This window comes from Temnothorax longispinosus, chromosome 3 (genome assembly GCF_030848805.1).
Source record: "Temnothorax longispinosus isolate EJ_2023e chromosome 3, Tlon_JGU_v1, whole genome shotgun sequence".
Taxonomy (NCBI): Eukaryota; Metazoa; Arthropoda; class Insecta; order Hymenoptera; family Formicidae; genus Temnothorax; species Temnothorax longispinosus.
Genome location: NC_092360.1, coordinates 5,236,279 through 5,250,931, shown reverse-complemented (window position 1 = coordinate 5,250,931; position 14,653 = coordinate 5,236,279). Strand labels below are relative to the sequence as shown.

At 34.6% G+C, this 14,653-nt stretch overlaps 1 protein-coding gene across 2 annotated transcripts; it reads right to left on the bottom strand.

The window, feature by feature from the left end:
- Window positions 1–1,238: 1,238 nt before the first annotated feature.
- Window positions 1,239–14,353, bottom strand: Ago3 (Argonaute 3). Of its 2 annotated transcripts, none has more exons than XM_071772831.1 (12): window positions 14,216–14,353; window positions 6,330–6,699; window positions 6,085–6,243; window positions 5,612–5,810; window positions 5,214–5,527; window positions 4,882–5,149; window positions 4,425–4,775; window positions 4,071–4,321; window positions 3,684–3,834; window positions 3,396–3,596; window positions 3,125–3,322; window positions 1,239–3,026 (listed from the first exon to the last, which is right to left on the bottom strand). In XM_071772831.1, exons 2-12 carry the CDS (start codon window positions 6,680–6,682, stop codon window positions 2,694–2,696), a joined length of 2,778 nt encoding a protein of 925 aa, XP_071628932.1. In that variant the 5' UTR covers window positions 6,683–6,699; window positions 14,216–14,353; the 3' UTR covers window positions 1,239–2,693. The 2 variants fall into 2 exon arrangements, with proteins under 2 accessions (XP_071628932.1, XP_071628933.1); XM_071772832.1 differs by lacking the exon at window positions 14,216–14,353 and adding an exon at window positions 6,965–7,133.
- Between the last annotated feature and the right edge of the window lie 300 nt (window positions 14,354–14,653).

Sequence of the window (14,653 nt, the reverse complement as noted above, 5' to 3'; positions counted from 1 at the left end):
TAGCGCGGTATATTTTCCCCCCGCGGAATTCCATTCAGTGTGTTGCTCTTTCGATCCTTCCCGAGGTGGAACGATCGGATCGTGGATGAATTTGTAAACAAAGGCTGTTATCCGATAATATAAATGAGCAGACATTATTATTATATTGTGCGCATTTTTATGTATTGCATTCGATACGTTTTACGTGTCTGAAAATGTTCAATTCGTTAGTATGTGAAAATTTTATTTTTCGGGGAATTAGTATATTGGTTGAGAGACAACGGTCGTAACATTTGCAAAAGTAGCATAAATTTGTTTATATATAATAAAGTTTGCAGAGATTCATTCCTCCGCTCTATCTCGGGAAGGAGAAAGAGAATCCAGTTGTACTTTAGCCGATTTCAATTAACGTGCGTGTGTGAGACGATCAATGAGTAAACGTGCAGGAAAGCCAATCTCGCAAAGATTATCATTGTAAACCCTTCAAACAAGCGATGTGATGCAAGAAAGCTTGAAGTGCATGGATGAAAGTCTTCCCTCAGTGGAATGTAGGAAATTTTATTTGGTTCATTTTCGTTTAAATCTTTTCAGGCCAAGGTTTGCTAGAGTTTTAAAAACGTGTCGGAATGGATTAATTACGAACTTATATTTTATATGCGAATACTACATGTATATGGCAAGTTAAACAATAACGTAATCACATGCGTCATATCTTTTTTTAAGCTCGTTGTACTTATTGTAATAATAAAATTAATTAAAATTAAATATTTTCTCTCCAACGTCAAACTGTGAAAAATTATATCATTCATTCTGTCATTTTCAATGGAACAATTTTGGCTGTATACTATGACTAAATGTGTACGTGCTGCAATAAAAAATAATTTTCCTCTAGTTTTTGTATTGTTTGACTTGAAGCTTAAGTTCTGCGCGTTACTCACATGAGGTGTAAAATATGCCCCAACTTTTAGAAATTTACTACGCACAAATTGGTTTATACGATTAAAGAACAACTTTTGCACTTATTTTTATCTAAAAGCTATAGATTATCAACATTTATTCAATTGTAAATCATCAAAGAGAACAATGAAAATTTAGACATAATGTTGCAGTGTAAAAACACCTCACGTGGAACATAATTTTGGGTGAAGTACACCCTACAGTCATAATATTATAAAAATAAAAAAACAGATGTAGTTAAACAAGGAAATTTTTCGTTTAAGAAACTAGCAGCAGTAGATAAAAGAAAGTTGAGAATGATGATTGAAAAATTCATGCTAAACCAAATAAAAAACGTTGTTTAGAAAATGTACCATAGGCATTAAATAGGCTAATAAAGGAATAGTATATAGATCAGTTATTTCGAAAATATGAACACCAGTTTTTTCTTTAGATGTATAACATTTGTCAATATTATTACATCATAACAGTTGACCGCAGACAATAGTTTCGTAGAAAAATTTTGTAAAGTATTCTACAAAATATTTTTTTTTACTAAAAAGTATATATAAGGTATATTTAGGACATAATTACACTCGCATTATCTTCTTAACCGATAATTTTTTGTATGTGCGTGTATTTATATATAGTCTAGCGCCCTACGTACAAATATCTTAAAAAAAAATAATATAATAATACATTATAATTATAATTGAATTATTATTGAATATGATTAAATAAAATGCAATACTGAATAATACTGAAGGTCATTTTCATGTTGTAAAAAATATTTTTGCACCTATTAAGTGTAATAATGCACAAGATTCCTAAAATATATAATAGCTTGTTAGATCTTTCTTTTATCGGAATATGTTCAACTGTGCAAACATAAATTTTGAAAATTATATTAAAGACACAACATTTATCTAGATTATAAAATAACATTTAATAATAGTAATAATTTACTATCATCATGAAATCATACGTGTTTTATTGCCTGAAGATAAATCAAAAAAGAAAACAAAATAAATACGGAAAATATAATACTAAAATGGTAAACCAATCGCTCTTTTGCGCAGGCTATTCTTTTTGACAATTTATGTTTTGTAATACTATTGAATAATTTTGTGAGATTTTGCTAAAACCATTTTGATAATACAAAAATTAAGGTGAAGCCTTTCCAACTCTTCTTAATGCTACGTAATTAATGCAAAAGTCAAAATAATCTCAAATACATGAAACACAATTGTTAGTCTTCTTGCAACAAAAAAGAGATCTTAGCTGTATATACAGTTAACAAGATGAAATTCTATTTGAGAATAGCAAACTTGCATTGATATTTACCCGAGTGCTACAGCAACTGTTACTTTCTAGGTAAATATAAATGCAAGTGTCAACTACATAACATAAATTAAGTATGGAAGAGACATATTCCAAGTGCTTTATCACATAGTATACTTGGTAGTAGTCTCTCATATATATTTCTCTTTCTCTATATAATCTTTGGACTATTTTAACTCACACGTATATATACATATACGTACAGTAAGTACAAGTACACATAGTTTTGCAAGATTGGCATTCATCATTGAGCGATTTGCTTCGACTTCTGCAGAAGCACAATCGAATCATATAATCATTCTTGTGATATTCAGTGATTTTTCCGAAATGTTCGATTTGATTTATCTAACGGTAAAGATAATTGTTCATTAAAAAAAAAAAAAAAGAAAAGAAGACAAATTGTGAGACAAAATAACATTAAATAATGGTGGAAGAAGTTACAAATAAAATAAAATATTTGAAAGGGCTTGGTGTGGTTCAGCTAGAAGATTTTGACCAACCAGGTACACAAGTTTGTGTGCATATTGACAAGGAGCGGGTACACGAATCGTACCGGGCCAATTGTAATATAAGTGGCAAAGTTTATACGTCAGTCGTTGCATGTGGTCCGTTTCAATGTTGGACGAATCATGAATAACGACGTAATGAGTGGGAGTTACTGTACCCTGTCGCACATTTTGTGGCACGAGGAAGAAGTCATAATAATTTCGCCTCGTTATGCAAGAATCAACAACGGTTCCTGGTGCAGGATTGTCTAAACCTCCCCCTCTCTGCGAATTAAAAGCATTTTCAATTATCAATTAAAATTATATCATTAAACGCAATATATTTGCTAATCTTATCATATTAATTCTAGCGCAATACTTACTGCTTTCTGTCTGACGAATAGCCGCGTATTGATACGTTTTTGAACGACGATTACACTGAGTTGTGGCTTGTAATTTGGCGCAATGCGATTAAATGTTGCCAATAGTTGCTTTACTTCATAGTTTTCGACATAGTCCAGATCTCCATCACCAACTCCGTCACGATATATAATTATACGGTCTGGATTACATCCATTATACTGACAACATAACATTATTATCATGAATCAATGAAAAGACGTTCTTTGAAAGCTGCATAAATGCATTAATTACCTTGTGATATGCATTAATGGCTGAAGTAAGGCAAACTTGTAACATATCCACCAATTCTTGCTTAGAGGCCTGCATACAAATTCTACTATGCCATTTGGTCAATTGAGCATCTAAAGAGGCGATAAATCCTGCTACGCTTTTTCTTGCACCTCCTCCTGTACCGGCGTGATAAACGTCTATACCACAAATCATGCTGTTTTTCTGTTATGCATGCAATAAAAGAATTTGTTGAACGAAGAAAATAAATATATAAAAAAGTATATGATAAAGTATAAATTTTCTATTTACCAACGGCATAGATACGGTCCAAAGTGCTCCTCCTAGTTTACAATTGATTTGAAGTGCTATCTTTTCTGTGACACTTTTCAATTTAGGAGGCTTAGAAATCGTTTTCGCGATGATGACTTGTGATGGTACAGCTTTTTGTACACAGCACAGTCTGTAAATGTAATAGAATAGTAAAAAAAAAAAAAAGATACTTTTCCAGATTTTATCTTCAGTTATTGTTATATGAACGATTAAATTTCCAAAACGTATAATGCTTGATATGTCCAAGACACACTCGATGCTTATTGATTGATATACTTGTACAATATATTGTTATACAGTATATTCATGTGCAAAGACAAATAAAATCATTAAATCACAAAAAGTAAAGGAAGAAAATTGTCTCACTTTTTTACTGCAGAATAGCGATCAGTGCGATTGGTCGGAAATACGACGACTACTAATTCGATATCATTGCTGATGCTATTTTGAATTTCTCGCAGATAAGTCTCGGTTCTGTCATCCTTTAGAGGGACCCTTCGTGGCTCTTGAATTTGCATTTTGATCGATCTTGAAACTTGTTGCAGAAGTTTTAAGAAATCTGTTACACAAGTTTCATCCCTTGTACAGTATACAATATGCCATCTGGTCAAATTAGGCTAAAACGCAAAAGAGACATGTAATGTAACAAATATTTGTACAAGATCATTCACCACGTATTGGTTTGTCAATTCTCAGATAATTATTATTCAATATACTTACAGTGCGTAACATGGGATTTTTTACTGCAGTACTGCTCCAATCTGCAGGTCTGTCAGGTGACTTATGTGTCTTGAGATTCCCGAAACGTATTTCTTCAGGATCGAGACATCTTGCAGTAAATTGAACTATATCACTGTTCATACGCAAACCCCATTCTGATAATAATTCCCGAGTCACTTTATTCTTTTCTACCTCTTCTACAAATCGCCTAATCACTTCTCGACGTTGGTCAGGTGACATTTTCGTAACTATGCTCAAGTCTTTCATCATAGTATAATTATTGCGAATATTATCAGTAAGACCTGCTGCATAGCTCAATTCCGGCACCAGAAGAATTACTCTTTCCTCCTTCTATTGTATTCAAACGATTTTTTTGATGGCAATAACGAATTTCAAGTGACATAGTCAACAGTATCGTAACAATAGTAATATGCATGAATATCATGAAACCACGAACCTCGCCAGTTGCTGTTCTAATTTTACTGCGATGTACTAAAAGTGGTTGCTGTTGATCTTGAATCTCGATATTCCAATGCGACTTGTAATAATCGATCAAAGACATTTTTTCATCACCTTTAGAGAACACATATCTTGGTGTCTTATCCCACTCGATGTCATCTATACGGTATGTCTTATTATTATATCGCGTCAATACACTTGAACCAACTATCTCATTTATCACAGCATCTTTATAATTATATTGTGCTTTGTGATAAATCTCTCTTCTGCAAAGTAATTATACAAAATAAATTTGGTCAACTGTAAATTATTCAATCGTTATTGTCTTACATTAAATCTCGTACAGTTTCCGTCCGCATCACTCGATGTTTGGCATCTAAACACAATTTTAAACCACCTTCGTACTCATTTACGGCAGTCACGTAACCAGGCCACACTTCTAATCGATGTTGAGGCAGGGCGTGCGCGCACTTTGGATTAAAATTTTGTCGACCAATACGAACTAAACTAAGTGCACGCATGATACGATTGAACAAAACATTGAAAAATTGAATATTTTCACTCATCGACTGTTTCTTCTTATAAATGATCGTAAGAGTTATTTGTGAACCATCCATTGGATGTTCCGATTTATAACGAGAAACCTGAAAATGTGATAATTATTCATCAATGTGCACATTGTATATTAATAGTTTTAATTTTATCACAGCTTAAACCCTTAAACTCACTTCCTGTGACAATTTTATTGGTAAATAAAGCGCCGCTCCATCAAATGTTTTTGTTCGTCCTAAAGTGGCGGAATGTTGATTAAGTAGTTTGCGGCGTAAACCTATTGAATCTATTTCTGGCGAAAATTTAACTTCGTACTGAAATAGACCTTTTCCAGGTTCTATTTTCAGATCTATATAATTGGCAAATGTTTCTACTCTGCAAAGCAAAATAGGCGTTATTAATTACTGTTATATTAAATTATAATAATATATCCATCCCTCTCTCGACATACGTGATAACGGCATGCGTTTATATTTTCATGCTATTAAAACAAACAACTCAAATAGAAATCATGTCACTAATTTTTTTTTTTTTTTTTTTTTTATTACCTACATTGTGTAACCTATATAATCCAAATTTGCCGAAAAAAAATTATCTAAGTAGGTCGAGAAAAGGACGTGTGTTCTTAAAATTATAAACCATGAATTACTTCGTTCCACTTTTGCCTTGTCGGCATATCGGTGCGATATCCTCAGAAGACTGTACGTCGGATACGGGTGGATTATCATAGACGGAAATGTCAGCCAATTTTGTTAAAACTCCCGCAGAATCCTTTTCAATACTTTCTTGCGCAGATGTACTTGGTTTGCTGGAATTGAAAAGAACGTTAAACATGTGCTTTGTAAACATGCATTCACAATGTATAATTCAGAAATTAGAAAACTTGCCACTCACCCAAGTTTCTTTATTAAACCCGAGAGAGAGCCTCGACCGTGACCCATTGCTAATGAAGTGGGTTCTCTGGAATCTGATTCACTGCTACTCATTGATTTTAACAAACTAACTAATTGCGCACGTCCGCGACCTCCACTGCTACTTGAACTGGCTATGCTTTGAGATGAATATCCTTCAGACGATCTTGATGGCTGTTCAATCGATCTTATAGTTTGATCAGTCGACGAAACGCTAGGTGTTTCTACAGAATGGGACATTGTTTGAGCACGTTCGTTTTGTGCTTTCTGTTTCATCATCTCCAACAAGAAAGAACCGCGTCCTTTCCCATTAAGGGGCCTGTTATTAGGATTCATTTTGAAGAAGATGTATTCTGCAATTTATAGAACAGATATAAAATATTAATACTCGTATATCAATATTACAAATTCTTAGAAATTCGAATACTTCACTTATTATCTAAATGTTCGCGATTTATTTCAAACAATAACTAGAAAAATAGGTATACCGGAATATCAGTCTCTACTTAGAAAATAAAATAATTTTGCGTCACATCGAATATCCAAATATATGAGTATAAAACTTTCATGTCCGCGTATCCCTATTTTTCTTTGTAAATTTTTAAATAAGTTAGTAACCTTGTTTGCAGATGAAGTTTTTAATAACAGATAACCTTTTTTGTAATAACGTTTACATTCCGCAGTATCTCTTTTGCCACAATTCTAACACTCTGAACCCTAACCTATTATAGAGACTCAACAAGGATAGACCAACAACTCGTGTGCAGTATGTGAGTGTACACACGCGCGCGCGAATGTGTGTGCGGGTCGCAAGTCGCAATCTTTCATCTCAAAATCTTAAGCCCCTTGCACAATAGGCGATAGCGATAGCGATACCGACAAAGGTGCCGACAAAGCTTTGTCGGCAACTTTGTCGCTGTCGTTATCGCTATCGCCTATTGTGCAAGGGGCTTAAAGCTTCAAATGTTTTCTTTCGTTTTTTCCCAGGCAATAAACACACTTCTTCTTATATAACGCCATAAATTCCAATAGACCCATTGTCTGTTGATCACTAGTTTTCGTTTTTATTTTTTTTATTTTAGAAGTGGATACAGAAACTGTTTTAACCAGTAATATTTATTTTATTCTCTTGGAAAAAAAAAGAAACACACACGGTACTTTTTTATCTCAAGGATTCTCGCCGAGAGATTTAATTCTCTTCTTTAATTCTTTAGTGCCTTTTATTCTCACTTTTATTCTTTAAATTTATCGGACAAAGTGTCATAACAGTGAGAAAAGTTTATTTATTGTTAGTTAAAAAAAACTCTAACAAATTAACTCAAGACCAATTCTCTCTACGTCTTCTCTCTTACGTCTCTCTAAAATTTTCAATGCTTGAATTTTATTGGAACGATTTTCAATCTTCAAATTTCGGCCCTCTTCAATCAACAATTGATTTAGATTGTCGGCTGAATTTCCCCGTGTCTTCGATTCTGATGATTATCCGCATGAGCGTATATTAAACTTAATATGTGTGAAAGGAATGCCATATCACTTTTCGCTGCATTAGCAGAACAAGACTCCTCACCTCATGTTGAATCATCACAAAAACGCGATCGCATTATTGTTCCTTCGCGGTCGAAATAAATTAATCGTTTCGTATATCATCTCTCGATAGTATAGATTTAGATAAAACCGAGACTCTTTGATACATGGATTAATAAATATAAAAAAAGCTAGATATATATATATACACATAGATCCTAAACAACCATATAATTCAACTTTTAACAACAATTACAGACTTATACGTTTGTTTACTAATTCAGAACAATTAAAGAAAAAATTTCCAGCGCATTTATATATATATATATATATACACATATATGTATATATATATGTATATATATATATATATATATATATGTGTGTGTGTGTGTGTGTGTGTGTGTGTGTGTGTGTGTGTGTGTGTGTGTGTAATAAAATAAGGATTTGCATGTGAAAAATTTAATTAATTTTATTTTTATGCAAAAATTTAAGAAAAAAAATTTAGCCAATCTCTTTTAGCACAATTTAATTTCGCTGTAAAAAAGTTTCTAAATTTCTCCCGAAAACATGTTGAACTGTTTCGTAGTTCTTGTCGTAGCGAACATACCTGCGATTCAGGTCAAACTACTAACATCTGTTGCTAAGTGCATCGTCGCCTGAATGAATTTTAATCAAAGAGACAGTTTTTTACTCATTCAAAAATATGTTATTTAAAAATATTACGTTGCCTCTTGTATGTAATATAATGAGAAATAAGAGTAACGCTCAAAAATAAAAAAAGTTGCAAATTTTTCATTGTAAATTAAATAACGGCCACTTAAAAGTTTGGACTCAGTCCCTACCTAGGACAATTTTGGAATGTTTGTACAAACAGTAATAAAATATCAAAAAAAAAATAGTGAATGTAGGAAAGAGTAACACTATAAAAAAAGATTAGAAAAGAAGCAAATAGTACTGTAAAAATATAATTAACTAGTTCACTGGTAATGACTCATACATGAACACCTTGAATAGCTCTGCCAATTTTCAACGGATTTGCATTAAACTTGATACAGAAAGAATTTGATACGAAATTATTCGCACTCATCAGTTGGAACAAAAAACGTTGATTTCGGGTCCACCAGTTAACCGGTTAATAAATAAATTATAACTGAAATGCATCTAATCCAATCTAAAACTACTTATTTTTGTAAGCCTGTTTACAAAAATACAGTTTAAAGAAATTTATCAATTAATCAATCATTCAATTTATAATAATTTACATTAATTATATTGTCCGCATGAAAAAAAGTTCGCGTAAACATAATGTAAACAATACGTAAACAATCCATGTAGATATAATCTTGAAATTTACCGCATAACCCTGCTATAAATGCAGATAAAACCCCTTACACAACGCTAGGCGATAGCGATAACGATAAAATTGCCGACAAAATTACAGTATTGATACACGGGTTCCGAGATAGGTTGAAAATATTGTTTATCGCTATCGCTATTAAGGCCATTGCACGTAACAAAGTTTTAGTCATAATCGTAAGACCGTAAGAAAATAGACCAATCACAGTCGATTATTCTCCTTGCGCTCGAAGAATAATCGAGTGCGATTGGTCTATTTTCTTACGGCCTTACAATTATGACTAAAACTTTGTTACGTGCAATGGCCTTTTTACTATTGCCTAACATTGTGTAAGGGGTTGCATTCCGATGTTCACTGCCAGTAGTGACAATCTGTAGTTTATGTCACGTACACTCTACCGGCAGGAATGCCTAGACATAATACATATCCTCCTCTATCCTATTACTCGTGTCCGAGCGTGGTGACTTCTCTTCATATAAATGTGTTGCGCACGTGGATTATACACATTGTATATGGGACCTTACAGTTTAACGCCGATTCCGAACGGCTAGGTTTTTTAGAGAAGTTCTCTTGGCAATAATACATATATATATATATATATATATATATATGTCATATACATATCAAAATGTCCAGGCATTCCTGCCGGTCAGTGTACATCATAGATTTTCAGTACTGGCAGTGAATATCGGAACGTAGCCAGAAATGGGTGTAAAAAGAGAAATAAAAAAAAATATGATCCTCGAACTAAGTATATATATATATATATATATATAAGGTATATCTACAAATAAATATGTGAGACAAACTTCGATACTTCACTAGCATTTTTACTTATAGCGGCGAAAAACTGTAAACAGAAGTCAGCAAATGCATTCTTTCCAAATTAAAAATATTGAAAGTTGAATATAATATGGGAAGAATGCGGCATAATTTTCAGAAACTTTATTCATTTAGATTATCTTTTTTAAAATCTTTTTTTACATAATTACTAAAGTGCAAAAGTAAGAGCCGATAGTTCTTAAGATCATCTTAAATACGATCTCGAAATGCTATGCGATTGTTTCATTGGCTGGATAAAATCTTAAGACCAACTAAGATACTTAAGGTGATCTTAAATTCCTGAGAAAATCAAGTATAAGGCGTATTTAAGAAATTAAGATTTATAATTTATCGCAGGAGCGAAAAAGCAGAACCGCTTAGACCCGATTTGAAGGTAAATTTATCTAGGCAGGTTACTTTTACTTGAAGATTAACTATTATTGTGTCTTTCAATGGGTCCGTTTTCTATTCCTGAACTGGCTGCACTAGTTCAGAGTTTATTTTTTGCCTTCCAATGTGGAGATAAAAAAGATAAACTCTGAACAAGTGTAGCCAATTCGGTAATATGAAACAAACCCAATGTAATGTTTGTTGTCAGTTAACCCTCGGAAAGCGGACGCCGGATCGCTCGTGAATCATGCCTTGATTTTGTTTTGCTTCAGGCTGTGCGGCTCAAGGACTCTTGTAACTTGAGCCCTAAACAAAAATCAAAGTAAGGCTGCAGTCCATTTGATACTAAAAATGCTTTGAAACGTTCTTCTTCTCCTTCTTTCTTCACTAAAAGAAAAGAGAAGAGGAATGCTTCAAAGTATTTGTAGTGTTAAGTGGGCCGCAGCCTAAATAACATTCTAATATAAAAATTTGATTTATAACAAGAGAAACTTTACTCTGAGTCAAAAGTGACCTGGCGTCCGCCTGTCGAGAGGCAATCGACCTTCAGTAAACCTTTATCCATGAAAAAATTTTTGATGTATTACAACTTAGAAAAAGACTTATAGTTCATGTAATATAGATGTATAGATGTCCATAGTTCACACATTTACTATAGATAAATACAATAAATCAAGAATAACCCTTAAATGCAACACCTCTCAAGAATCTCGTAAATGACACATGGGGTCTAAAAGACCCCAGCATGAAAAATGTCTCCTTACTCATTGATTTTTTGATATTTAGTTATGAAAATTATGTTCAATGTTGTTCAAGGCTTAGAAAAGAGAATAAAATGCTTATATTGTTAAAATTTCAATTTCAACATAGTATAAAAAATTAAGTAAACTGAGTACTGCTAAGTGTACAACCGGATAGGTCAATCACTCAACTATCATCAATGGGAGCATGAGCTCCATTTTTGGGGGAAACATTTAAAAATATATCATTCTAAAGGGTCTGGGGTCCGCTGGACCCCGGGTGGCATTTAAGGGATAATGTTGAAGATAAAAGTTTTAGTTTTAAAGTTTAAAAAAAAAGCAGAAATCGAGACGATACAAAAGAATATAAATTGAATAGCATAAATAAGTAACAGAGAATTTGTTACACATAAGTCAACGATAGTTACTACGAGAGCATGAAAAAAAGTTTGACCACGAAAATGTAAGTAATAGATAACGGATGTATTGATATCCATTTGCTGTAGAGAATTACACCGTTAACAAGTCTATTTATCTTGAAATATCAGTCATCGGATTAGCTATTATGATTAGCAAGAAAATATTAATAATATTATTATTAATTTATATACATTGTTCTGTCTTTCGACTGTCGGCTTTGATGGTCGAAATTTAGAAAAGAAATCGAGATCATCCAACTCATCAAAATAATTCGATCTACGTCGAAATACTTTATGTTTTCTTAAATTCTTCATCACTGCTGTAAACGTTTACATCAAAATTATCGAAATCCATGTTGATTAATATTATGCACAAAACTCAAATTCTATTTACTTCAGCATAAAAGAGCTATAAAGATGAGTTATGATCTTCTATAGTAAACGTAAAACCAGTAAATTTTTTCTGATAGTAAAACGTTAGCACTACGAAACTATTAGTTTAGTGATCGACCACTCAAATAGCCAAATGCTGTGAGTTTGCTGCCATGTTGCCAACAAATAAATGCAACTAATTTTGACAAACTCGGGACAAGGTGAGACAGCATTATGCTTGGCGGGTTGAACTCATATGAATTATTTTTCTATTAACAGAAAATTGATTGTAACGTGACAGCATCAATTTGTGAGGGATTTGTGATAGCACGACATGTTGCAGACAACATAACGTACCAATATTGCGGACCGTTTGCTCTTGAAATTGCGTCAACTGATTGCATGTATAAGGTAGTCATGTAGCTGTATTTGTAACGTATTCTATTTCGATGTCAGCAAATATATGAAAACACATGCAATGCATTAGTGTGCTCAATATGCTCTATCACGCTTAGCTATCTGGGGATGAATTAAAACACGCAATTTTTATTTTAAACTTTAGGTTAAGCCTAAACTACAAGTTAACCAAAGTATAAAAAACCGGGCCTTAAAAACACAAAAAATGTAAAAGGAAAAATGCACCAAATATATATTCTTTTTTTTTACTTTACTTTTTTTACTTCTTTTCCTTTACAAAAGTAATGACTTTTAAAATTAGTATAATTTAGCTTTTTTCACGGCGTGAAAAATAAGCAAATTCATTCCTTGGGGATCGATCATGTAATTTCACGTAAAGCTAAGGCTACATCTATCGTAACGCTTTGATCGTGGTCGTAAGCAATGAAGTCGTCGTAAACCGTATATCTATGCCAATATATCTATAAACACATTTTTCTTCGCACGTCGAGAAAGCTGACAGGTTAGGTTATGTTGTAACGCCAGACAAGCGTCGTAATTGTAAAGAGTTCAAGCCGAATCAACTCATACGATGAGCTTACGATAGCGATTACGACGAGCGTTACGACCGTTACGACGAGCTTACGGTGAACATTACGATAGATGTACCCTAGGCCTTATGTTGTAACGCCAGACAAGCGTCGTAATTGTAAAGAGTTCAAGCCGAATCAACTCATACGACGAGCTTACGATAGCGATTACGACGAGCGTTACGACCGTTACGACGAGCTTACGGTGAACATTACGATAGATGTAGTTGTTACTTAAAACTTTTCCCTTTTCGTTCTATCCATTCCGCGCGAAGTTTTTTATTGACGAGAACACGTTCCCACGTGTCGTCGAGTTAAAAAAAAAGTACTTCTATCCATTCCGCGTGAACTTTTTTATTATTGACGAGATCACGTTCCCACGTGTCGTCGAGTTAAAAAAAAAACCAGAAATCAACTGGAAGTTTCGTTGGTAACGGTCGATGTTTCCGTGTTTTTTTTTTGTTATTTTTTTGTTCTTAGGGTGAATCTTCCTTAATAATACGAAAAACGCGACATTGGTGTTTTTTCTTAGAAATTCGATCGATCGATTTCTTCGGTCGTATACAAGCGTGAAGAACCAATCGCCCTCTAATCTCAAGACCGCCATGCTTCAAACATCGGCAACACACTATTGGTAATAGGCCTGATTCTTTTTAGCTGACCTTACACACGGTTCTTTTCTCTTTTTCTCTCCCAACGTGAAAAGAAAAGGAGGAAAGACGAACCGTGCGGAAGTTCGGTTGAAAAGAACAGAGGCCTAATGTGTCCTCTATTCCACAACAACGTATAACTAGTTGATTTTTTTTCCGCGCCTAGGTGTACCGACCACGCGGATTCGAGCGCATCTCCGCGTCGTTGCGAGAGGACGAAAGCACACTCTATCGAATCTCTTCGATCCAAGGGTACAAACGCGTACGATCGCCGAAACAAATAAATGCCTACATCGTCCGTACCTCGACATTTTCCCTCCTCAAGAGTTCAGAGACCCTTGAGAAAGGTCGACAGACTCTGACGATAACGATTTAACGAACGCGCGAGATCGAATCGAACCGCCCGTGGTGATTCCCCCTCCCCCTCTCGCCGCGAAAGGTCTCGAAATTACCGGTTCTCACGGGAGAGATCGACGACGAGGATCCCGGGCTACTGTTCGGCGATAAAAATCTCACATCGAACATGGTGGATTGTTATATCGTTTAACCTCGCGCGCGAGTTCGCGAGGAGGACGCCGATGCAGTACCGAACGGTTTGTCACTTACATTCTTCGTCAAGCTTGTCCGGTTTGTTGACTATACTGAGACCATTCGACCGTCCCGCACAAATCTTCCCTTTGCGATGATTCTGCCTCACGACGAATCTTCAAAGACACCACACCCGACCGAGCCAACTGGGCCGACTGAAGAAGACTGAACTGAAACTGAGAATCCGGCAGACTGCGATCACGATGTTCACGATTCGCGATACGAGGCAAGAATGGCAACTGCGCTACGGGCAAGATAAGCCTTCCCTCCTGGACGACTGCACACAGCAAGAGACGACCAATCGCTCTGCGCTAAGCACCGCACCGTCAGCAACGCGACTGGCTGATTGGTCAACCGCGCGTAGCCGGGGGGAGAACGCAATGCATGACGGTCCTTCACGCTTCGCGGTAATTGGTCGATCTTCTTCTTTCTTCTCGAGCTCGGATGTCTCGTAAA